At 39.1% G+C, this 27,322-nt stretch overlaps 1 protein-coding gene and 1 pseudogene across 1 annotated transcript in view; both read left to right on the top strand.

Annotated features, from left to right (window-relative positions):
- Nucleotides 1-27,322, top strand: part of Dock3 (dedicator of cytokinesis 3) — a 337,144-nt gene that overhangs the window by 12,450 nt on the left and 297,372 nt on the right. Inside the window, exon 3 of the mRNA XM_038322276.1 lies at nt 18,280-18,320. Within this exon, the coding sequence (XP_038178204.1) occupies nt 18,280-18,320 (41 nt within the window). The remainder of the gene's footprint in view (nt 1-18,279; nt 18,321-27,322) is intronic.
- On the top strand, nt 3,393-3,786 carry LOC119810569 (annotated as a pseudogene).

Raw genomic sequence — 27,322 nt, 5'->3', positions numbered from 1 at the left:
TCCCCCCAGGTCCAGGAAGGTGAGCATCCAAACTGACAAGGCTCCCACAGAGCCTGTCCATGCAGTAGAATCAAAGCCCAACGCCATTACTAGAGAAGGAACCAGAAATTTCACAAATTTATTTGTATTTGTTGTATACATGTGGAGGCCAGAAGTAGACATCTGGCGTCTTCCTCAATTGTTCCTCCACCTGTTTTTGAGATAGTCTCTTACTGATCCTGAGCCCACTGACTTTGGGTAAGCTAGCTGGCTCAGAGATCTTCTGCCTCCCCAGCGCTTATATTACAGATGAATGCTGCTGTACCTGACATTTTACCAGGTGCCAGGATCTAAACTTCATGATTGCATGGTGAATACTTTACCTACTGAGCCATCTACCCAGCTCTCACAATTATTTTTAAAGACATTTTCATTGTAGAATTTTGTAAATGTCTTCTTTGATCAGCGGCAGTATTATTCAAATTTGTTTAGGGCTCTCCAGAATAATTTCAAGAGAAAATGACTCATTTGGAAAAAAAATCTCAGTTTTTGAATGCATATTTAGTTTTTGCTGATTATCATCTTTTATAGTAATAGATCATAAATGAAGACTTAAAATAGCATTAGATTACATGAATAAATATACAAGATTATTCTTTAGGCTTTTCAGTGAAAATAATGGAAAGATAAATTTCAAAGTCAGCCTTTTGAATAATTATGTTTCCACTTTTGGGGACTGGATTCTGCTAGAAGTTTCTTAGTTTTATAAGTGATTGACACTTACTTTCTTGCCTATTATTAGTTATATAATTGGAAAGGAGACCAAGAATTTGAAGGCTATGTATATTTTTATTGATGTACCAAAGTAAGAAAATATTTTTTTAAAGGTTGTAGGTTTTGTTTTTGACTTCAAATCCACAGTTGGTTTCTTACATGATTTTTTTTTAGAATGTGCAGTCACTCCAGTCTGTCCTTCACAAAGGAACAACTAAGCTGGGCATGGTGGTGCATGCCTTTAAGCCCAGCACTTGGGAGGCAGAGGCAGGCACATCTCTGTGAGTTCAAGGCCTGCCTGGTCTATTAAAATGAGTTTCAGGACAGCCAGGGCTGTTATACAGAGAAGCCTTGTCTTGAAAATACAAAGAAACAACAACAACAACAACAACAACAACAACAACAAGAAACCCCCCAAAAAACAAAGACAAAAAACTAAAATCCTTTTTATTATTACTGTATGTGTAGGCATGTGTGCTGTGGTGCCTGGGTGGAGGTCAGAAGACAACGTGTGGAATTGGTTCTTTTCTTCTGCCTTTGCATAGTGCCGAGGATTGAGCTCAGATCACCAGATTTGTGCAGCAAATGTTTTACCTGCTGAGCCATCTTATCAGCCCTGACAGTTTCTCAAAAATTTAAACCAGACTTTTAAATTATAGGATGAAGAAGACATTGTATTTGTTTTGTAAATATCATGTGCTTGTCGGTAATCTCTGTCTACATGGGTATTTGTTACAGTAGTTAAGGGTCAATAAGTTTGGATTGTTTTACTTTGTCAGTGAAAAATATATGTTACACCTTTGAAATAAAAGGCTTGAAACTTCTCAAAGGGGTACTATCCCTGGGCTACATTTGGTACTTTTGATCTGACTTGCTTGGTTTGCACCTGGTTTTACTGCTAATTGTTGACTGTTACATGGCCTGATCTGTATAGAGGCTTTATTCTTTGAGTTAACACTGCTCACATTGTTCCGCAACCTCTCTGTCAGTAGCAACTGTAGTGGTACTTTTTGCCTCTTTGAGACAGTATGGCTTCACTTGCATTGGGTGACTAGCAAGTCCATTTCACAATTTAAGCAATAATGTATATTTAGCCAAGTGATATTATCAATGTATGAGATTGTAGATGTTAAAACTTTTAGCACAGAATGTGGCACAAGGCTAAGTCATTAGTACTTTTTATGCATGTTTTTTAATTATGCCTTCCACACAAATTAATATTTACATCAAATCTCAGAACATTTTTTAAATAGATTTTCTCTTTATTTGTATTTCTCTTATTTATTTGCTTGTTTAATATAACAGAATTTAAAAAACCCTATTTATTTTTACAACTTGATTTGAAGTGAGTGACTTTTAATTTATATGTGAAGTATTTGGTGTGACTCATGAAGTAAAATATAATCCACAGTTAAGAGGACAAGTGTAAACCACACAACTTTCTCTTTCCACGTCAGGTAATCCCTGAGTACTTACTGATAGCAATCACAGTTGTACTCTGTCGTGCTTCTTTCTTCTATGGTGATTGCCTAGTGTTCTCAGGTTCTTCTGCTTTTTGTACTTTAGTGACATTTGACCAGTTCAGAATATTCCTATGAATTTATTATATTTGAAAGTATTGTCAGTCCAGGTCTTCTAAAACTCTTTGTTTGCTTTTTGCTCATTAGCCTAACATGATTATTTCTACTTAAAACGGCTTCCTATAATATTCTTTTTCTTTGTGACCCAATTGCTTAAGTAGAGTGTGCTGTAAATAACTTTTTGTGATGATTAATCTTTTTTTTTTTGGTTTTTCCAGACAGGGTTTCCCTATAGTTTCTAGAGCCTGTCCTGGAACTAGCTCTTGTAGACCAGGCTGGCCTCGAACTCAGAGATCTGCCTGCCTCTGCCTCCTGAGTTCTGGCATTAAAGCCCAGCTTGTGATGATTAATCTTATCACTTAGGAAATCTCTAGGTATGCATTTGAAGGCATTTACAGTGCTGTAATTTAGCTGAGGAGAGAAAATTCACCCTAAATGGGTTGGGGTCTGGGATTAAAAAGGGAAAAAGGAGGAAACTAGCTGAATGCTGGCATACATCTTTCTTTGTTACCCTACTTTGGAGGTAGTGTGACCAATTGTCTTATGCCTGCTAGAATGGACTGTATCTCTTCAGACCATGAGCCAAAATAAATCCACCCTTAAGTTACTTTGTCAGGTATTCTTTCACAGTGGAGTGAAAGTGACCATTGCACTCTTAAATTTTAAAACCCCTAGTATAAAAGAATTAATGTCTATATTCAGAAATTTAATTTGATTCCATACCTTACTGTTTAATCATGTTTGGTTACCCATAACATTTATATTATTTATTATTGTGTGTACCCATGTGTGTGCTTGAACATAGTGTGCCACAGTGCATGTGTAGAGTCTTTTTAAAGAGTTTGTTTTTAGTATTTAATGTAGATTTTTTTAAATATACATATTAAATTTTATTTTTATTAAATGTATTTAAATTTATTATTTTTAGTGAATGTAATTAGTAATATTTGTAGTGAAATAGAAATGCTTCACTTGGCTCTTCCCCTGCTGCTGTTGAATTGCATTTGGAAGTGAAGTCTCAGTGCCTTCAAGATTTATCCTCACCCATAATCCACCACCATGGCAGAGGAAGTCATTGCTGCTGGTAATGTAATGAACATCAGTGTTGTTCTAGAAGTGCTGAAGGTCGCCCCTACCACGATGGACTAGCACATGGCATTCCTGACGCTGCTAAAGCCTTAGACAAGCACCAAGTCCATCTTTGTGTACTTACATCCAATTGTGATGAGCCTACATATGTCAAGTTGGTGGAGGCACTTTGTGGTGAGCACCAAATCAACCTAATTGAAGTTGATGACAGCAACAGACTAGGGGAACGGGTAAGCCTCTGTCAAATTGATTGAAAGGGAAGCCATGGAAAGGGGTTGATCGCAGTTGTGTAGTAGTTAAGGACTATGGTGAAGAATCTCTGGCCAAGTATGTCATCGAAGACTACTTCAAATGCAAGAAATGAATAAATAAATATTTTTGCTCATTAAAAAAATGCTTCACTTTTCAGCCATCCTTACTAGAATTATAATATTTGAGTGAATAAATTTATACAGCATAGGGCTGTTTCTATTCCAAATTAGACTAATGATAGAAGAGTCAAAACAGGTCCAGTTAATACTAATACTAAAGCTTTTGGCTTTACTGTTACCTCTTCTACTTTTTTTCATTGTTATGTTATTTTATTTATTTGAGAGACTTTAAAATCATTTTAAGGGTCATTCTGATTATCATTTGTAGTGAGGAGGAGCGCAGGCCTGCTTTTCATCCTGCCTGGCTTCCGCACGGCTATCTTATGCCCCAAAATAACAACACACAAATTGTATTCTTTTAAACACTGCCTGGCCCTTTAGCTCTAGCCTCTTACTGGCTAACTCTTTCTTGCTTTAACCCATATTTTAGTAATCTGTGTAGCACCACGAGGGGTGGCTTACCGGGAAGATTCTAGCCTGCATCCATCTCGGAGAGGCGAGTCATGGCGACTGCCTTAGGCATCTACCTCACTTCCTTCTTCTTGTTCTGTCTACTCCACACACCTAAGGGCTGGCCTATTAAATGGGCCAAAGCAGTTTCTTTATTAACGAATGAAATCAACACAAACAGAAGACTCTCCCACATCAGTCATTGATATTATGCCTTCAAAATGGAATTTCAACCCTAGGTTTTTGTTTCTTTGGGTTTTTTTGTTGTTGTTTTGTTTTTTTCATTTACTTTGTGGCAGCTCTTTGCTTGGCTTTTTTCGGCATAAAATGTTTTATTTATTTCTTATATCAGTGAAGGAGTTGTAAGAATTTTTTGTATACCTGGTTTAGAGGACATCTAGTTTTGCCTTTTTATAAAAAATTCTACCCTTAATAATAAACAGTATAGACTAAGAACATTTTATCCCTCCTACTAGCCCAGTGTGTGCTTGGGACACCAAGTCAAAAGAGACATTTCAGTTTATTTTAGTTTCTTATATCTCTGATTTACTTTTTGCATTTTGGTTTTAGCTGGTTTCTTTTTAAGCCTTGATAAAAAGACAGTCAGCAGATGGGTAGCTTCAGATAGTATTTTATGTAAAAATGAGTTATAAGTAAAAGTTAGCCGAATCAGAACTGTGGTTAGAATTATAAGATATTTCACTGGTGAAAATGGGACTGTGTGGCTTCAGAGATGGCTTAGTCAATAAAGCCCTTGCTGTGCAAGCATAAAGACCTGAGCTTGGATCCCTAGAATCCACAAATAAATCTGGGTACAGGACTGCATTCTTTTTTTTTTTAATTTTTTATTTTTTTTTCTTTTTTTCATGGTTTATTTTTTTATATTTAAAAATTTCCATCTCCTCCCCTCCTCCTCCCCCTTCCCTCCCCTCCTCCTCCCCCTTCCCTCCCCTCCCCTCCACCCATACCTCCCCTCCCTCCCTCTCAAGGCCAAGGAGCCATCAGGGTTCCCTACTCTATGCTAAGACCAAGGTCCTCCCAACTCCCCCCAGGTCCAGGAACGTGATCGACCAAGCTGAGAAGGCTCCCACAGAGCCCGTCCATGCAGAAGAATCAGAGCCCAGCGCCTTTGTCCTTTGCTTCTCAGTCAGCCCCCGCTGTTGGCCACATTCAGAGAGACGGGTTTGGTCGCATGATCCATCAGTCCCATTCCAACTAGAGTTGGTGATCTCCCATTAGTTCTGTCCCACCGTCTCCATGAGTGAACGCACCCCTCACGGTCCTGACTTTCTTTCTCATGTTCTCTCTCCTTCTGCTCCTCATCAGGACCTTGGGAGCTCAGTCCGGTGCTCCAATGTGGGGCTCTGTCATTTTCTTCATCTATCACCAGGTGGAGGTTCTATGGTGATATGTAAGAAATTCATCAGTATGGCTATAGGAACTGGCCTTTTCAGGCTCCCTCTCCTCAGCTGCCCAAGGAACTAACTGGGGGGCGTCTCCCTGGAAACCTGGGAACCCCTCTAGGGTCAAGTCTCTTGACAACCCTCAGGTGGCTCCCTAAATTAAGATATATGCTTCCCTGCTCCCATATCCACCCTTCCTGTATCCCAAGCATCCCATTCCTCCGAGCTCCCCCCATTCTCCCCTTCATGCTTTTCTCTCCCCATCTTCCCTTGGCCGCGTCTCGCCCAACCCTCAAGTTCCCAATTTTTGCCTGGCGATCGTGTCTACTTCCAGTATCCAGGAGGATTACTATATCTTTTTTTGGGAGTTCACCTTCTTATTATCTTCTCAAGGATCCCAAATTTATAGGCTCTATGTCCTTTAATTATGGCTAGAAACCGATTATGAGTGAGTACATCCCATGTTCATCTTTTTGGGTCTGGGTTACCTCACTCAGAATAGTGTTTTCTATTTCCATCCATTTGCATGCAAAATTCAAGAAAGCAGTGTGGCGGTTTCTCAGGAAATTCGGGATCAACCTACCCCAGGACCCAGCAATTCCACTATTAGGAATCTACCCAAGAGATGCCCAATCATACTACAAAAGCATTTGCTCATCTATGTTCATAGCAGCATTATTTGTAATAGCCAGATCCTGGAAACAACCTAGATGCCCTTCAGTGGAAGAATGGATGAAGAAACTGTGGAATATATACATGCTAGAATACTACTCAGCGGACTGCATTCTTGTAATCCTATCGTCGGAGAGGTGGAGATAGGTAGATCATTGGAGCTTACTAGCCAGCCAGTTCAGATGAGTTGATGAGCTCTAGGTTCAGTGAGGTACCCTGTCTCAAAAAAAGTAAGTGGAAAGTTATTGGAGAAGACATCCACTTCGGTTGACCACATGCACTGGTGCACATACACATTGCATACACAATGCACATGCATGCACACATGTTCACACATATAATATACCCAAATGTGGGGATTCGTATGAATAGTGCAAGCTTTATTGATAGTTGTGGACAGGTTTTATGGAGAAGAAATCTTTCCTGATTAATATTGAAAGAGTCATTTGCTTTTTGTAGGTATGGAAGTTCTTCATACTCATCTCTTCTGGTTTCACATCTAGTGATTGTCATTTTGTTGCAATAATATATCTTAATTGTAAATGGAGACTGCTCGTTTATTTCCCAGCCACCCAGACAGGAGTAATCACACAGAAACTATATTAATTGCAACACTGTTTGGCCAATAGCTTAAGTGTATTCCTAACTAACTCTTACATCTTAAATTAACCTATTTATATTAATCTGTGTATCACCATGAGGCTGTGGCCTACAGTTAGGTGTCTTCTTCAGCAGCTACATGGTGTCTCTTTGATTCTTACTACTCTCTCTCTGTATCTCTACCAGCCTGGCTATATTTTGCTCTGCTATAGGCCAAAGCAGCTTCTTTATTAACCAATGATAATAAAATATATTCACAGCATACACAAGGACATCCCATATTATCTCCCCTTTTCTGTCTAAATAAAAAGGAAGGTTTTAACTTTAATATGGCAAAATTACATATAACAAAACATATCAAGCAAGAATTACGGTTACAATATTCTATTTACATTTGGCAAAATAAGAAAAATAGTCTGTCATTTATTCTGTCTTTGTGAGTCTAAATTTTCATATCTAATTTATTTTTTATCATAACTAAATAAAACTATAGTAATCTGTCTTCAAAGACCCCAGAATGATATATTATCTAAGTAAATAGGAAATGCATTGTAAGCAACTTCCAAAGTTCTAGAATTGAGAGACAGTCACCCAAAGTCCTTCTTAATGTTGGGGTATTCATCTTCAGCCTATAGGCCCATAGTATCCATCAAACTTTTTCATGAAGCAGGAAATTTGAAGATCTGTTCTGCCTTGTAATGACAAAGTTCATCAGTTGCTTTCTTCTATGTCCTGCAGAATGTCTGTCACAGTCTTTTATGAAGCAGGAACCCTGAAGGACTGTCTCATCTTCTTTAGGCAGGCTCAACAGTCATTTTCCTGTGTGTCCTGTGTGTCCAGTTTATATAGCATGCCATCAAACAGTCTAGGCAAGAGCAGTTTCTTGCCTAAATAGCTAAGGAACTTCATAAGGAGCCTCTTCAATGCCCGTCATCCTCTTGAAGTAGATTGGTGCTGCTAAGAGCAGATGTGGCTCATTGACATGAAAAGTACTAAGTTAAAACAGTTTAAATGGCATATTCTGTAGGTCTTTGAAAGATTTGAAGAATACCTATCCACTTGAAATATATCTCTATACATCTAGAAAGAATATCTATCTATCTGAAATGTATCTTCATACATTTGGAAAACCTAACTAACATGATTACAGTTTGACTATTATAGATGACTATATTAATCTGCGATTTTTAATTATACATTACTTTTTAAAATGAGCTACATAAACAGAATACCTTAAACAAGAGCAGGAATATATACCAATGCAAAGTATTCATGTATGTATCATATCTCCCTTATTTTTTTATAGAAATTGACTGTGACCATTAATCACTTACAATCAACCCCCTTTAAATGAAAACAAACATTTATTTACAATCATTTTGGGAATTTAGGCATAGTTTTCTCCAAACTGCTTCCTGCTATTTGTTGGGTCAAGTATTTTTAGGGTTCATGGAAACTTTTTTTGGGGAAACTTGTTCTATCAAACCACATTAGCCTGGAAGAAACCTACAGGTTCCCATCCTCTGTGGAAACAAAAGTAGAACCTCTTTTCCAAAGTAAACATATCCTTAAATTTTGAAGTCAAGATACCTTTAAAATGTATAATCTTAGTTTAGCTTAGCAGACTGTACAATGAAATGTCACTCTATACTTAGCTTATTCATAGTCAAAAAATTCAAAGAAAACACCATAATATACATAATCCAAACTCTCTGTATATTTTTAATCTTTATGTGGCTTATTTTTTCTCTACTACTTTTTAATATTTAATCATCTTTACTCCTTTAATCTATGACTTTCTGTACTCTTTATTCTTTCAATAAGCCCATTCATATTTATCCAATACAGTGACCCATTCAGAAGTCTTTTTCATCTGAATCTGTCTTAATGTGTATATATAATCATTTTCTGACCAGGAGTGCTTTAAAATGGTAATCAGCTTGGTCACAGGGGCCTTGCATGCTGGCTCTGCCTCTCTTGGCCTTCTAAATATGGCGGAGGTATGTTTGCTGCCAACTCTGCAATCCATGCTCATTACCCTAGCTTCAAGGATGCAGCAGATCTATGTCACCATTAAGCAACTTGTAGCACTCTGCTCACAAACTCCATTTAAGTGCAGGACTTCCCCAAAGAGCCAGAGCTACCGTCTCTTAAAGAAGACATACAGTTTTTGCTGCTAATGCTGAGTCAGGAATCCTTCTCTTAAAAAAATCTGTAGGAAAAAAAATGCAGTTACCAAAATACTGTGTTTGGCTCCTTTTTTTGTGGGTCTAGTAGCCCTCTTTTTTTTTTTTTTTTTTTTTTTTTTTTCGAGACAGGGTTTCTCTGCAGCTTTTTTAGAGCCTGTCCTGGAACTAGCTCTTGTAGACCAGGTAGACCAGGCTGGCCTCGAACTCACAGAGATCCGCCTGCCTCTGCCTCCCGAGTGCTGGGATTAAAGGCGTGTGCCACCACCGCCCGGCCCCTCTTTTTTTTTTTTTTTTTGTCTTCTGTGGATCCATGCCCCAGACAGTGGGCATCATTTTGAAAGGGGAGGCTGCTTGTTTATTTCCTAAGCCTGAATAATCACACGAAAACTATATGAATTACAATACTGCATGACCTATTAGCTCAGGCTTCTTATTATCTCTTACCTCTTAAATTAACCCATTTTGTTTAGTATATGTATCACCACGAGGCTGTGACCTACTGGTAAGATTCCAGTGTCTGTCTCCTTCGATAGCTACATGGTGTCTTGTTGACTGTACTTACTCTTTCTGTATATCTCTGCTCGAATTTCCTGCCTGACTTTATTCTGTTCTACCATAGGCTGAAGCAGCTTTCTTTTTAAATCAATGGTAATAAAACATATTCACAGCATACAGAGGAGAATCCTATATCAATTTTTCAAAGGAAAACTAAAGATTCCAGGCAAATTGGCATGTGAAAAATGCTCAACATCACAAATCATCAGGGAAATGGAAATCAGATGCTCTGTTAGAATGGCTATTACTAAAAAGGAAAAATGTAAGTAGACAGGTCTGCTAATGTAGACCAACCTAGGCAGTATTTCACCATGAAGTCCTCAGCCTATAGAATCTTTGAGCTTTGTGCTGGTGGGAACCCTATATATGTTTTTTTCTTTTGAGGAAGGAGATTGTGAGTGATGTTCTGACATATATGTAGTAAAGCACCTGAGCCAAGGAAACCTACATATAAGAGATTGTTCAGTTACCAGAAACAATACTTGAAACAAGAAAACATGAACAGTTATTTCTCCAAGTGAAATCTTTAGTTTTTTTTTGTGTGTGTTTAGTTGTAATTTTGATGTGACTTGTGGTTGTGGTGACAGGTGTAACAAATAAAATTGGTCCTCAAGTATTTGAAAAATGCTCGGTATTATTGTTAGATAAATCGAGATCAAAACTACAAATGAGATGCCGTGTTACTCCAATTAGAAGATATTATAAACATCAAAAATAACAGAAAATGGTAATGTTACGGAGAAAAAAACAACTCTTATATACTGTTGGTAGGAATGTAAATTAGTACATCTATAATGGAGAACAGTTTGGAGATTCCTCAGAAAGCTATAAAATTAGAATTACCATATGATTCATTTATTCCTGTATTTGATTGCTATCCAAAGGAGATGAAGTCAGTGTAACAAAGAGGTACATGTGTACACATATTTATTGCTGCACTATTGATAATAGCTAAAATAAGGATGCAACCTGGATATCTATCAACAAATGAATTTGAGACAGAAAATGTGTTTTGTATACATGATAGCAGGATCAAAGTCCTGTCATTGGTCATACACTGAGTAGAGCTGGAGGAAGGACATCATGTTACATGCAGCAGTCTAGACACAGAAAGACAGTTAGTGTTCATTCTTTCTCATATTTAGAAGTTTAAAAAAAGTTAATCTGAAAATTAAAGTTATTGCAAGGGTCTAGGATATATTCATTGTGGTAAAAATTGAGGAAAAAGGTTAGATTTTATCACTGCACACCATATATATATATATATATATATATATATATATATATGGAAATAGTACACTCTGCCTCAGTAGTATTTTAGTTAATTCATGCTAATAAATAAAAATATAATAACCGAAGTTCAATGAGTATGATGTTTATGATCCTCACAGAGGTCAAATCTGGGAAGATGATAATATTCTTTTTTTCCCCTTTAATGCTTTTTAAGACAGAGTTTCTTTGTGTAAACCAGGTTGGCCTCTAACTGTCTCCCAAGGTTTGCCTCCCCTTTCCCAGCTGATAATACTTTTTTTGAAGCTACTTAGATTGGTACTTTCCAGGGCTTTGGGGAAAGAAGGTTTGGGAAAAGGGTTGACTGCAAGGGGACATGGTATTTTATGTTTTCCTCATGTAGTATAAATAAATGAACAAACACTATGTTCTTCCTAGTATTTTGTGTTACCAGCATTCCAGTTTTAGGTGATTCTGTGTTTAGTTGTATCCTATTGTTTTAATTTGCATCTCCTTAATCAGTTGATGATGATTGTCTTTTTATTTTACCATTTATCATCTTATTTGGTAAGATGTTTACCTTTCTTTTTACCTATCTTTAAATTTGATTTCCTCTCTTCACCTTTATTCTGCTACTGTCATTTCTTCTTCCTCCCTCCCCTTCTCCCCCTCTTTCTTTTCCCATACCTGGTTGGCTGTTTATTTTCTTCATGTTGAGTTGTATGTATTCTTTATATATAATTGAGGTAATGGTATTTTATCAGATATTTTATCATTGTGAAGATTTCCTCCTACTCAGTGGCCCATATTACTTTCTTGTCATTATCTTTCATAGGGCAGAAACTTTAGATTTTTATGTAGTTCACTTATTATTTCATGAATCATGTTTTTGGTTTTGCATCTAAAAATCATCACCATACCTAATATTACTGGAATTTTCTCCTGTGGTGTCGTCTGAAAGTTTATAGTTAGCACTTTATATTTAGATGTATGATCCAGCTGAGTTAATTCTTGTGAGGGTAAATCTCTTTCTCTCATGTGTGTGTGTGTATCCATATATACTTATAATTTATTCTTTTGTACAGTACATCCTGAATGTAATTTCTGCTTTCTCCCCTTCTTCCTACCCACTCCCCACTTCCAGTCTCCTGCAGATTCACCCCATTCTTGTCTCTCCCCAGAAAAGAGCAAACCTCCCAGGGACATCAACCAAACGTGGCACAATAAGATACAGCAAGACTAGGCATAAACGCTCACATTGAGGCTGGGCAAGGCAAGCAGTTAGGAGGAAAAGGAGAGCAGGCAAAAGAACCAGAGACACCCGAGTCCACTGTCAGGAATCCCCTCAAAACACCAAACTAACAACCCTAATATATATATGGAACCATGCAGGTTCCTTAATTGCCACTTCAGTCTCTCTGAGCTTCCATGAGCCCTGCTTGTTTGAATCTGTGGCCTTTCCATTGTTCTGAGGGGAGGGGCCTGATGGAGACCTCCAACCTGGGCTCACTCTCTGCCTGGTGTGTGGCTGTGGATCTCGGCATCTGCTCCCATCAGCTGCCAGAAGTAGCTTTTCTTATGTCTGAACTAGGCACTGATCAGCGAGTATAGCTGAATATCATTAGGAATCATTTCATTGATCTTATTTATTTATTTTAAAATTTATTTTTTTGTCAGTTGTGTTTGCTTCTATCCTAGGTCTCTGGGCTATCTAGTCTCTGGTTGTTGGTCATGCAGGCAGTGCTGGGCATGGACTGCCTTTTGTGTTGTGGCCCTGAAATTAGACCTGTCATTGGTTGACATGGCCCTCAAATTATACTAGTCATTGGTTGGCCACTCCCACAAGTTCTGTGTCACCATTGCCTTACCACATCTTGTAGGTCAAAGGTTTTGTGGCTGGGTTGGAGTCCTAGTTCCTCCACTAGAAAGCCTTGCATGGTTGTAGTGAGGAGGCGAGCAGGCCGGCTTTTCATCCCGCCCGGCTCTCACATAGCTAGCTTAGCCCCGGAAATAACAACACACAAATTGTATTCATTTAAACACTGCCTGGCCTATTAGTTTAGCCTCTTACTCACATCTTGACTAACCCATATCTAATAATCTGTGTAAGACCACGAGTGGTGTCTTACCGGGAAAGATTCAGCATGTCTGACCTGGCGGCTGGCTCCATTGCATCTGAGGAGAGGCATGACGATTGCCCGAGGCATCTGCCACACTCCCAGCATCCTGTTCTGTCTACTCTACCCACCTATGTTCTGACCTATCAGGCCAAGCAGTTTCTTTATTAATTAACCAATGAAATCATCAGATAGATAGAAGACACACCTACATCACCTGGTTACAGAAGATGAATGGTTCAGGCTCCATATCTTCTATTACTAGGAATCCTTACTAGGCTCATTCTCATAGATTCCAGGGAGTTTCCATTGCCCTGCATATGTCCTCCAGTTCCAGTCCTCTCTCCCTGTACTCTCTCCCTCCATCCATTCTCCAATACCTGGTCCCTCCCCTGGTCTACCCACAAAATCTGACCTATTTCTCCTTCCAAGGGAGATTCATGTGTCCTCTCTAGAGCCCTCCTCGTTACTTAGCCTCTCTGGGTCTATGGATTGTAGCATGATTATCATTTAGTGAGTACATATCATGTTTGTCTTTCTGGGTCTGGGTTACTTCACTCAGGATGATTTTTTTTTTCTAGTTCCATCCATTTGCCTGTAAAATTTCATGATGCCCTTTTTTTTTTTTTTTTTTTTTTTTTTTGTTTTGTTTTTTCGAGACAGGGTTTCCCTGTAGTTTATAGAGCCTGTCTTGGAACTAGCTCTTATAGACCAGGCTGGCCTCGAACTCAGAGATCCGCCTGCCTCTGCCTCCCGAGTGCTGGGATTAAAGGCATGAGCCACCACCGCCCGGCTCATGATGCCATTTTTTAAACTACTGAGTAATATTTCATTGTGTAAATGTGCTACATTTTCTTTATCCGTTCTTTGGTTGAGGGACATCCAGGTTTTTTCCAATTTCTTGCTATTTTGCTGTTGTGACTCTGAACTGCGCCAGGGTGCAGGTACATTGCTGGTGGGCATAGAGTACTGGGCAGTCAATATTTCTGTAGTATGTGGAGGCTTAAATAGGACATGAAATGGTGGACTGTAGGAAAGTTCAGAGCATGTAGGAGTTATATAGCATGCTTGGAGCAGACAAAAGAGAAAGCAGATATACATTCAGTTACCAGAATTATTGTTGGGTGCTGAAGTCTACCATTAATATTGGGTGTAAGTTTTCTGGGTAGAAGAAGCTATTCCCATCATCAGTAGAGGCTGGTGAGTGTTGGTCTAGAGTCAGGGTGTTTGCATGAATCTCCACAGGCCTATAAGGAGTTTCTTTAGGAAGGAAGGGTTGTTACCCAGACTTGTCATCAAGAGAAAGGACACAGTTATCTGAGGAGAAATCCAGGACTGTAGGCAGGTTTTTTTTTTTTTTTTTTTTTTTTTTTTTTTTTTTTTTTTTTGGAGGGGGATGCTCTGAATTCCAGTGATACAGTCACCAAAAGTTAAAGGAAAGCTTGTGAACCACAGCAGACTTGGCATTATTGATTAGCATAATTGAATATGCTAATCAGGAGTATAGGAATGTAGGAGTTCAGGGGAAAACGTGCTGATTAGCCATTACTGGAAAGATAAAGCCAATGCCTGAAGGTCTGAATGTGTAAGAACTGGGCTAGGGGTAATCCTGTAGGTCAAATATGAGTCATGGAATCAATGAAAGGAACAGTATCGGCACAAAACACCCCAAGACCAAGTTCTCAGCACAAAGGAGATTTATTTGTCCCAGAGGGACAGAGAGCAGGGAACAAGAGACAAAGACAGGAGATAGAGGATGAGGGAAAAGGGAAAAGGATCAAGGGAGGGGGAAGGGATATTTGCCCTCAAAGGACAAATGAGTGCCTCTGGATAGAGAGGAGACAGTGATATATTTCCTTCATTAAAGCTATACTACCTCCCTAAATACCACCAACAACTGTGGACCAGGTGTTCAAATACATAAGCCTATGGGGGATGTTTAAACCACCACACTTGTTAACTAGCAATTCTTCAACTTCCTTTTCCACTCTGTCTTGATACCTACCCTTCTAATTTTTACTTTTATGAGTTTGGCTGTTTTGAATCTCATATAAACAGAACCATGGAACATTTGTCATTCTGTGACTGACTTATTTTTGCATAGTGTATTACTCATAAAATTAATCTGTATTGCTTTACAATCAAGAGTTTTTTTTTTAAAGGATAATCTTCCATTATATGTGTTTACCATATTTTTTTGCATGAAGTCATTTGGATGGATGTTTAAGTTGCTTCCTCATCTTAGTTATTGTCAGTAATGTGATGTCAAGAAGCATGGAGTACCAATGTCTCTCCCAGAATGTGATTCCAATTATTTTTCATGAATACTAATAAGTTTATAAAGATAAATGGGGAAACCCTTTGTCAGGATGAGGTATTTAATTGGACAGGTTAATTAGGGTGACCAAAATGGGGGCTTTTAATTGCTGGACTTCAATATTTTGAAAGTTGGACCTTGGTAGTCAGCCTTAGGGGTAGGAAGTGACCAAATAAGGGTATAGACCTTAGTGACCACCTTTAGGAATGTAACCTACTAGAGTTTAGCAAGGCAGAGGGAATGGGGAAAGGTCAAGGCCTACCAGAGCCGTGTTTGCCTTTATACATTATATGCTCTTTTCCCTTTGCAACTTTTAATATTCTTTCTTTGTTCTTTATGTTAAATGTTTTGATTGTTATGTAGCGAGGGGGATTTCTTTTCTGGTCCAATTTATTTGATGTTCTGTAAGTTGCATGTACCTTTATAGGTATCACCTTCTTTAGGTTAAAATATTTTCTTGGTCCTTGTGCTGGGACACTTCTTCTATTCCTGTTATCCTTAGATTTGGTCTCTTCATAGTATCCTAGACTTTCTGGATGTTTTGTAACAGGAGTGTTTTAGATTGAACATTTTCTTTGACTGATGTATGCATTTCTTCTATTGTGTCTTCAGCACCTGAGATTCTCTTCTATCTCTTATATTCTGTTGGTGAAACTTGCCTCTGTATGATGCGGGAGATTTGAAATAACCAAAAATAGTCCTTTTGGAATAAATCAGTTTTAATAAAAGGAGGAAGAGGGACACTTACAAAGCCAAGGCTCCAGCGAAGCAAAGGGTCAAGCGGGGGGGAAAAAACAGGGCGTCTCTCTCCCACCCGGTTCTTTTTAAAGGTACCCCTCTCCCCTGGGGCAGCCACACCCCTGAACGCAGGGATTGGGCCAGCTGCCCCAACATCTGTAATTCCTGTTCTCTTGCCTAGATTTTCATTCCCAGAATTCCTTCAGTTTTTGTTTTCTTTATTGCCTCTATTTTGGTTTTCAGGTCTTGAACAGTTTTATTCATTTCCTTCAACTTTTTGTTTATTCTTTGCATTCTTTAAGGGATTTATTGATTTCCTCTAATTTTTTGATTGTCTTTTCCTCAATTTCTTTAAGGGAATTTAAAATTTTCTCTTTAAGAACCTCTGTCATCTACATAAAGGTGGTCTTTAAGGTTGTTTTCTTGTGCTTCAGCTGTGTTGGAATATTCAGGACTTGCTGTAGTGGGATGGCTGGACTCTGGTGTTGACTAATGCCTTTGCTATTGTTGATTGTGTTCTTACACTGACGTTTAGGCATCTGGATTTTGAGTGATTATAGGTCTAGTTGCTGATTTCTGGGTTTGTCTTTGTTGGATGGGTGTTTTATTCCTTATTTTCTGTATCTTCTCTGGTCTTCTGGCAAGTGTGGGCTCTGGTCAATCAGGAGCTCTCTGCCTGAGTTGGGATCTGGGACATAGCAACAAGGAGTGGGAGGATTGGGGATAAGGTGGGGGATACCAAGAGAGTAGGGAGTTTGTGGGTGGATGGCCTACCTGGGCTTTTGGTGGCTGGTGTGGCCTCTGGTTGAGTAGGGGGTCTCTGCCTGAATTGGGGCCTGGGAATTAGTGACAAAGAGGGGAGGATGGATTGGGAATAGGGTAGGGAGGGGCACTGAGAGAGTGGGGGAGGTCTGCTGATCAATGGTCTACCTGGACCTCTGACAACTGGGTTGGCCTCTGGTGGAGGAGGGGGGGTCACTGCCCGAGTTGGGGACTGGGCTGAGTGTGTATGTATATATTTATTTTCCAAGTTGATACCAGTTGTTTTTGTACCATTTGTGAAAAACACATCTTTTTCCTATTGTATTGCCATTGCTTCTTTGTCAAGGGTCAGTTGAAGTTTGTGTGGGTCTGTTTATGGATTTTATCTTTTGTTTAGTAGATTGTTTGCCTATTTTTCCCAGTACCCCACAGCTTTGAATACTGTAGCTTTAGAGCATTCTCATGGATTTATTTATTTATTTATTTATCCTCAAGGTTTTCAAAGACTCATTCTGCCATGTGACGTCTTAATATATTTATCTTAGGTATAGTAAGATTATTATTTTTTTTAAGGTTTTTTGAAACAGGGTTTCTTTGTGTAGTCTTGGATGTCCTGGAACTGAGATATGCCTGCCTCTGTTTCCCAAGTGCTGAAGATTATCTAAAATGATCAATGAAGAAATTGAGACTCAGTTTGTGAAACTAGTTATTGATATTTATTGTCTGAGCTGTTGTTACTGAAAAAAGCCGAATTTCTCTTCTTTTGTAATCCGTTGTTTTCATGTGAGAAAATTAGGTTTCCCCCTTTCATAGCACTGTCATGAGATATGAAGATTAGTACATGGAAATTGCCCTCAATTGCAATATGTAAAATTAATAACAAAAGTTCTCAGATAATATTGGCTGTTATTTATACTTTCCACTTTTATTTTCCTTTTGTAAGTACTTTTCTTGGTTTATATTTTACATGCTGTTTCCTATCAAATGCAAGTGAACTTTAGCAAAACTCTGAAAATAATAGAATTAAGAAAGGATGGCTATAAAATTTCCCTTGCTTGAAAATTCTACTTCTGTTGTGTAATTGAACCTTCTGTTCATATTGCTGCATATGAATGCTGAAAGGAAAGAAAGTGATCTCTGAACTAGTAGTAATACTGACTCTAGTGACTGAACAGAAACAACAACCACCAACACACAAGTGAATAATACAGTATATGCTGCATGAGAGAATGAATGAATCAGGAAACAGTCTGCACTGTATTTCTTACCTGCCATAGAAACAAAACCGAATAAAAATAAAAACCTGTTCTTTCAGTGTAAATGTTTCTAGCATTTCATTGTAGATCCTAATGAAAGCATAGTAATGAAAATTTCACTTTCATCTGCCTTTTCTAAAATTACTATATTATAGCTCTTATAGAATGACAATAACATTATTTTAATATCTTTTTAGGTTGGTACAGAGGAGTTTCAACAAAGAAGCCTAATGTGAAGGTAATAGAGAATTTATCATTGTGTTCCTCAATGTGTAGGATTTGCCTAGTATATTATTAACAGTCATAGCAACTGTTTTCTAGTCCATCTTTAATTCTTTATAGTAGTTACAGTTATCTTTTTGCAGAATTGTATAAGAATATTCTAAGGCTCAGGCAGTATTAAAATGATTTTTCAAAAAAAATCACAGAAAATGCAAATGTGGTTATAGCTATATGCTTATTTTGAAGAAGCCTGTTCATACTTTTAAGTCATTTATCTTCATGATTTGACAAAAACTAAATTGATGTATTTATAGTTTTAGTGCTGTGGAACCACATGTCTAGTTAGATGAATTTATTGCTAAGATGCAAAATGGGAAGATGAAAATAATGCTTACCTAAGCATTTTTGGTTGCTATTAAAAATTTAATTTAAATGTAAACTTAAATACTGATGTTATATATTAGATTTTACGTGTTCAGTCTATAATGTTAGCTTATTAAGATATATTTTAGTTAGCAGTTATAATTAGGAACATTACTAATGTTTGTTGTTGTTGTTATTATTATTACTGTTGCTGTTATATCCTGACCACAGTTTCCCCTCCCTTCTCTCCTCCCAGTCCCTCTATACAACTTCCCCTCTTCACTTCCCTTTTTTCCTATGTTTTTATTCAGAAAAGGTTAATCCTCTCAGGGATATTAACCAAACATGGCATATCAAGTTATAGTAAGACTAGGCACCTCCCCTTGTATAAAGGCTAGGCAAGGCAAATCCAATATGAGGAATAAGCTTTCCAAAATCCACAAGAAATCAGAGACAAGCCCTGTTTCCACCATTATGAGTCCCACAAGAGGACCAAGCTACACAACTGTCACATATATGCAGAGGGCCTATGTCAGTCTCATGCAGACTCCCAGGTTGCCAGTTTGTCTCTGTGAGCCCCTGTGAGTCCAGGTTAGTTGATTCGGTGAGTTTTCATGCGATGTCCTTTGTTGATGGAATGGCAGACCTCTTCCCGCAGCCCAGCTCCAGGCCACCGGCTAGCTTTACCCAACGCCATTTGTAGTGATGAGGCGAGCAGGCCTGCTATTTGTCCTGCCCGGCTCCTGCATGGCTAGCTTTACACCCAAAATAACAACACACAAATTGTATTCATTTAAACACTGCCTGGCTCATTAGTTTCAGCCTCTTACTGGCTAACTCTCACATCTTGCTTAACCCATTTCTAATAATCTGTGTAGCACCACTAAGTGGTGGCTTACCGGGAAAGATTCATGGTGACTGGCTCCATGGTGTCTGACCCAGAGAGGAGAGGCATGGCGATTGCCTCACTTCCCTCTTCCTCCCAGCATTCTCTTCTGTCTATTCCACCCACTTAAGGGCTGGCCTATAAAATGGCCAAGGCAGTTTCTTTATTAACCAATGAAATCAACACAAAACAGAAGACCCTCCCACATCAGTCCTTGATCCTCTGATTCCTACAGTCCTTCTTCATCTTCCGAAGGATTGCCTGAGCGATGCCTAATGTTTGGCTGTGGGTATCTGTATCAGCTATTTCTCTCAGTTCCTGGGTGAAGCCTCTCTGATGACAGGCTAGGCACCAATCTATGAGTATAGCAGATCATCATTAGACATCATTACATTGACTTTTTTTTGACAGTCATGTTTGGTTCTATTCTAGATCTCTGGGCTATCCATCCTCTGGGTCCTGGCACTTCAGGTGGTGTCAGAGTGGGCTCCTTCTTGTGGCATGGGTTCCAGTCTGTACTGGTCATTGGTTGGCCACTCCCACAACTTTTGTGCCACTTTTAGCCTAGCACATTTTGTAGGAAGGACAAATTGTAGGTCAAATGTTATATGGCTGGGTTAGTGTCCCAGTCCCTCCACTGGCAGTCTTGCCTGGTTATAGGAGATGGCCGGTTTAGGCTACATATCCCCTATTACTAGGAGTCTTAGCTAGAATTACCCTTGTAGATTCCTGGGCATTTGTATTGCACTAGGTTCCTACCTCATCCTGAAATGCCCCCATTTTGTAGTCATCTCTTCCAGTACTCTTCCTTCTCTATCCACCCCTTAACTTGATCCTCCTGTTCCCATTCCCACCTACCCTAGTCTACCCTCAAAATTCATTTTATTTCCACTTCTCAGGGAAATCCTTGCTCTCCACCCCACCCCCACATCTTCAAGCCCTGCTTGTTGCTTACCTTCTCTGGGTCTGTGGATTTTATCATGATTATCTTTTACTTTATAGTTAATTTCTACTTATTAGTGAGTACATACCATTTTTGTCTTTCTTGGTTGGGGCTACTTCACTTAGGATGGTTTTTTTCAAGTTCTATTTATTTGCCTGCAAATTTCATTGTCATATTAACAGCTGAGTAAAATGTAAAATGTACCACAGTTTCTTTGTCCATTCTTCAGTTAAAAGACTTCTAGATTGTTTCTAGTTTCTGGCTAATATGGATAAAGTAGCTATGAACGTAGTTGAGCAAGTATCCTTGTGACAGGATATAGTGTCTTTTGGGTGTGTGCCCAGGAGTGTGATAGCTGGGTCTTGAGGTATATTGATTCCCAGTTTTCTGAGAAACTACCATATTGTTATCCAAAGTGACTATACAAGTTTACACTCCCACCAGTGATGGAGGAGTATTTTTCTCTCTAGCATGAGTCTGTCATTCCTGTTTTTGATCTTAGCCATTCTGACAGATATAAAATGGAGTCTCAAAGTTGTTTTAATTTCTATTTCCCTGATGGTTAAGGAATTTTCCTTTGATGAGTATGAAATGTCCTTCCCTATCTCATTTGATTAATTTTGGTTTGAAGTCTATTTTGTTAGATATTATAGTAGTTACACCAACTTGCTTCTTGGGGCATATGCTTGGAAAATCCTTTTCCAACCTTTTAGTTTGAGGTAATGTCTATCTTTGATGTTGAGATGTGTTTCTTGTATGTAGAAGAAGGATAGGTCTTGTTTTTGCATCCATTCTGTTAATCTGTGTTTTTTATTGGGGACCTGAATCTATTGATATTGAGAGATATCAATGACCAAAAATATTACTTCCTGGTATTTTTTTTGTAGGTGGTATTGGTGTTGGTGGTGTATGTGTTTCCTTCTTTGGGTTATGCTGGAGTGAGATTACTTATTGCCTGTGTTTTCATGGGTGTTAGTTAACTTCCCTGGGTGTAGTCGGAGGCTGTTCATTTTTTTCCCGGCCATCCAGACTCCCAAAGTAATCACACAGAAGTCTGTATTAATTAAAACACTCCTTGGCCCATCACTTAGGCATATTACTAGTTATATCTTAAATTAACCCATTTTTATTAATCTGTGTATTGCCACGTGGCTGTGGCTCACTGGTAAATTTTCATCTGGCATCCCGTGTCTGTCTCCTGTGGGAGTTCCATGGCCTCTCTCTTACTCTGCTTTCTTTCTCCCAGCATTCAGCTTAGTTTTCCCACCTAGCTCTATTCTACCCTGTGATAAGCCCAAGGAGCTTCCTTCCTTCCTTCCTTCCTTCCTTCCTTCCTTCCTTCCTTCCTTCTTTCTTTCTTTCTTTCTTTCTTTCTCTTTCCTTCCTTCCTTCCTTCCTTCCTTCCTTCCTTCCTTCCTTCCTTCCTTCCTTCCTTCCTTCCTTCCTTCCTTTATTTTGGTTTTTCGAGACAGGGTTTCCTGTAGTTTCTAGAGCCTGTCCTGGAACTAGCTCTTGTAGACCAGGCTGGCCTCGAACTCAGAGATCCGCCTGCCTCTGCCTCCCGAGTGCTGGGATTAAAGTCGTGTGCCACCACTGCCCGGCTCGCTTCTTTATTTATTAACCAATAAAAGCAACACATATTCAGAAGGATTTCCCACATCACGTGGGTTGTAGTTTTCCTTCTGTTACCTTTTGTAGGGCTGGATTTGTGGATAGATATTGTTCGAATTCAAATTTATCATGGTATTTCTTGTTTTCTCCATCTCTGGTGATTGAAAGTTTTGCTGGGTATAGTAGTCTGAACTGTCATTTGTGATTGCTTAGAGTCTGCAGCATATATGTACAGGTCCTTCTGGCTTTTAGAGTCTCCATTGAGAAGTCAAGTGTAATTCTAATAGGTCTACCTTTATATGTTACTTTCTCATTTCCCCTTGCAGCTTTTAATATCCTCTTTTTTGTTCTGTGTGTTTAGTGTTTTGAGTATTACATGGTGATGGGACTTCATTTTCTGCTGAAATCTATTTGGTGTTCAGTAAGCTTATTGTACCTTTATAGGCATCTCCTTCACGTTAGGAAAAATTTCTTTTATGATTTTGTTAAAAATTATTTTCTGATCTTTTGAACCTGGAACCTTCTTCTATTTCTAGTATTCTTAGGTTTGATCTTTTTGTAGTTTCCCAGATTTCCTAGATGTGTTGTGTCAGGTATCTTTTAGATTTAACATTTTTATTGACCAAAGTATCTGTTTCTTCTATCATGTCTTTGATGCCTGAGATTCTCTCTTCCATCCCTTGTATTCTGCTTGGTCTGTAGTTCCTATTCTCTTACCTAGGTTATACATATCTAGAATTCCTTCAGTTTGTGATTTCTTTTCCTTTTTTGTTTGTTGTTTTGAGACAAGATTTCCTTTGGTACCTACTCTGGAACTAGCTCTTGTAGATCAGGCTGGCTTTGAACTCACAGAGATCCGCCTGCCTCTGCCTCTTGAGTGCTGGGATTAAAGGTGTGTACCACACTGCCCGGCCAGTTTGTGTTTTCAGGCTTTTTTTTTTTTTTTTTTTTTTTTTTTTGGTTTTTCGAGACAGGGTTTCTCTGCAGCTTTTTTAGAGCCTGGCCTGGAACTAGCTCTTGTAGACCAGGCTGGCCTCGAACTCACAGAGATCCGCCTGCCTCTGCCTCCCGAGTGCTGGGATTAAAGGCGTGCGCCACCACCGCCCGGCCATTTTCAGGCTTTGAACTGTTTTTTTTCTTGACTTTCTTGACATTCTTTTTATTTTTAATTTATTAGATTTTTTTAAAAAAATACCAATCCAAGTTCCCACTCCCTCTCCTCCTCCCATTCCCTCCACGAAGCCTCCTATCCCATTCCTATCCAATCCTCAGAGAGGGTAAGTCACATTGTCTTGTGGAAGGTCCAAGGCCCTCCCTACTATATCTAGGTTAAGCAAAGTATACCTCCTAAGAGAATAGGATCTCAGAATGCTGGTACATGCAGTAGGGATAAATCCTGGTGCTACTGCCAGTGGTCCCTCAGTCATGCAATTGTCAACCACATTCTACACAAGTCCTACGCTTGTTCCTTCCTAGCTTGGCTGGAGTTGGTGAGCTCCTATTTTTCTCCAATGTTTTGATTATCTTTTCCTTCATAACTCTAAGGGATTTATTCATTTCTTTTTCAAGGACCTCTATCATCTTCTAAATTTGGGTTTAAGGTTGTTTTCTTGTGCTTCAACTGTGTTAGAATATTTAGGGCTTGCTGTAGTGGGATGGCTGGACTCTGGCTTCTGTTGATTATGTTTTTACACTGACATTTAGGCATCTGAATTTGGAGTGATATAGGTCTAGGTGCTGTTTTCTGGGTTTGTCTTTGTTGGATGGATGCTTTGTTGCTTGGTTTCTATTTCCTCTCTGGTCCTTTGGTTGGAGTGACCGGTGGTTGAATAGAGGGTCGCTGCCCACATTAGGTCTTGATTTCTCATGACCTAGATGGCCTCTGTTCCAGCAAGAGGATTGCTGCACAAGTTGGGTGCTGGAGTTTTGGCAGTGTGCATGGTCTCTGATCTGGCCAGGGTTCCTTTGGGGTTCAGGATGCTGGCCTGGTCTGTGGTAGGGTAGGAGGTTTTGACCAGAGGTGTGGGCCAGGGTATGGTAAGGAGGAGAAGAGAGATGGTTGGTATCATGCTGTGCAGGTACAGGCAGGGAGGTGTAGGGTGAGGTGTCAGCTTACCTGGTTTTCAGGGCGCTGACCTGGCCTCTGATGGGTTAGAAGTCTTCTAACAGATGTGGGTTGGGATATGGTACTGGGATTTGAATGCCAGGGCATTATTGTACATGCTAGATAAGTGCCCAACTCCTGAGCTATATCCCTATTCCTGCTTACTCTTTCATAATTAATATTGTTTACATTTCTTTTTCTTTTTGTTTTTTTGAGGCAGGGTTTCTCTTTAGTTTTGGAGCCTGTCCTGGAACTAGCTCTTTTAGACTAGGCGGCTGGCCTTGAACTCATAGAGATCCACCTGCCTCTGCCTCCTAAGTGCTGGGATTAAAGGTGTGTGCCACCACTGTCCGGCTTTGTTCACATTTCTTACCTTTTGGTAGCTTAATATTAGAAGTATTATGCTTTTCTTATATTGAAAAAGTGTCAGCATTATTATATTATTATCTTCATTAAAATTTATTTAAAAATCAAAGGTTTATGCTGACCTGGCCCTGCCCTTCACTGCTCTGGGAAAACTGACTTTGCTTCTTGCTGGCCACTACCAGGAGAAGAGGACTCCCACCCCTCAGCACAGGCAAGGATGACCCTACCCTGAGGGCATGCATGTATGTAGGGGAACTGACTCTTCCTCAGCACACAAGGCAGGTGACTCCAGTGGCTTGATCTGACCTGTCTGGCTAACACCCAGGCCTGTAACTGGGCCTTGGGTTGACCCACTCTAGCATCTACTCCATCTGGGACCTTCTGAAGCTCTTGAAGTGACTCATCCTGTGGAATGATACTCAGGATGGCCACAGGAGATCCCAGAGGAGCTCTGGGCAGGACCCAATGAGGATGGTGTACCAAAAACCAGAGGCATTGAACCAGACCAGTTACACTTTGAAGTAAAAAGTTGCTAGTCAAGCTGATGGGACAAAGGGGTATACTATACGACACACTGAAGCCCCCTATTCCACCAGGACAGATAAAGTGATGTAGAGGCAGGAAAGAAGGAGAAGCAGAAATTTTTCTGCTCCTGGAGTGGTTCTGTTTTGGTTTATTTTATTTTATTTTTCTTTTGTCTCCTTGCTTACCTTGTTTTGTTTTCTTTCATGGGAGGCCTAATGGGAGTGGGGGGGCCATGGGAGACCACTAGGTGAACAGAACTGGGGTTTATGATGTGAACCCCCAAAGATTCAATAAAGAAGTTTAAAAAATTATTGGTAGGCATTAGTTTGCCAGTGGACTCATATTTTACTACATTTTAAGGTAATTATTAGAGGAAAAACAGTACCTTCAAATTTTAATTCAGCATTGCTAGGCTTTTTCATTGTTGTTGTATAACATTTTGGTCTCGTCAGTTATTTGCTGTAAGAAACCCATCTTGTGCAATATGAGATATTTAGCATCACATATGACCTTTCTCCTTAAGAAGCCTTATTACCTCCACCCTGTCTGTTTCTCCCCATGTTGAAAGACTGAAAAAGAATGCAAGACATTACCTGGAGCTGGGAGTTTCTGTCCCATTTGGTTCTACAGCTGTTCAGTCCCTGTTTGACCTGTTAGCTCAGGCTTATTATTAACTAGCTCTTACAACTTAAATTAGCTGATAATTCTTGTCTATATATAGCCATGTGGCTTGATACCTTTTCTCAGTAGGCATTTCATCTTCCTTTTCTGTCTGGCTAGTGACTCCATCTCTGCCTTTTCTCTTCCTACAATTCTCTTTGTCTGGTTGCACCACCTATACTTCTTCCTGGCTACTGGCAAATCAGTGTTTTATTAAACCAGTGTGAGTGACAAATCTTTACAGTTACAAGAGCATTATCCCATAGCAGTTTTCTTTTTTTTTTGTTTTCAAAACAAGACCCTGAATCTAATCTCCTTTGTTTAGCCTTTTTCCTGACTATTGTCCATAACAACTTGTAACCAACACTAAACAAAAACAAATATTCATAATCAATTTTTTGGGAATGTGGGTGTAGTTTTGTCGATTGGGGGTGCTGGTGTTCTTATGGGGACCCAAAGAAAATTTAGGATTATGGTTAAGTCCTGACTAGCATATTCTTTTGGCTGGATCATCTCAGCCAGCAGTCTTGAAATAATTTAAGTTGTAAGAGCTTGTTAATCATAAGCCTGAACTCGTATGCCAAGCAGTTTATAATTAATATAAGCCTCTGTGTGTTTCTTTGGGACTGAATGGCTGTAAGACCAGGTGGGACAGAAACTATGTACAATTACATATGTTATGGGGCCAAATTGTCTTTAATTGAGAACCACTTCTCAAATATCCCTATGTATTTCTAAACTTGCAATACTACAGGTTTTTTTTCCTCAAGAATTCTTTATAAGAATAGCTTCTATATTTAAGGATTTGATTAAATTTTGACAAAATTAGAACTTGGAAAAATGTGCAATCTTAAATATTAATGGAGGCAGCTGGGTGGTAGTGGCACATGCCTTTAATCCCAGCACTTGGGAGGCAGAGACAAGTGAATCTCTGTGAGTTCAGGGCCAGCCTGGTTCCAGAACAGGCTCTAGAGCTACAGAAAAACCTGGTCTCCAGAAAAAAAGGAAAGCAATAATTAGTGATGTTACATGCTTTTTATTTGTGCTTATTATTTGTAGACTTTACAACCCCTTTGCCTTGCTTCCAGCACTACTACTTTTTTTTCTGGATTATGTTTATTATTATGTTTTCTTTCAATTTTTTTTATTGTTTTTATTGAGCTCAATAAGGCATTTAGGTTGTTTCCAGGTTCTGGCTGTGATGGAAAATGCTGCTATGAACATAGTTGAGCATGTGTACTTGTGGTACGATCGAGCATCCTTTGAGTATATATTCAAAAGTGGTATTGCTAGGTCTTGAGGTAGGTTGTTTTCTAATTTTCTGTCAAAAATCAGGTGTTTGTAGGTGTGTGGATTGATATCTGGGTTTTCGATTCAGTTCTATTGGTCCTCCTGTCTGTTTTTTATGATAATACCAGACTGTTTTCAGTACTGTAGCTCTGTAGTAGAGTTTGATGTCAGGGATTGTGATGCCTCCAGAAGTTCCTTTATTGAACAGGATTGTTTTGGCTATCCTGTGTTTTTTGCTTTTCCATATGAACTTGAGTATTGTTCTTTTTC

This window comes from Arvicola amphibius, chromosome 3 (assembly GCF_903992535.2).
Source record: "Arvicola amphibius chromosome 3, mArvAmp1.2, whole genome shotgun sequence".
In the NCBI taxonomy this organism is placed as follows: Eukaryota; Metazoa; Chordata; class Mammalia; order Rodentia; family Cricetidae; genus Arvicola; species Arvicola amphibius.
Note: the sequence above shows the minus strand (reverse complement) of the source record. Positions and strands in the feature narration are given on the sequence as shown.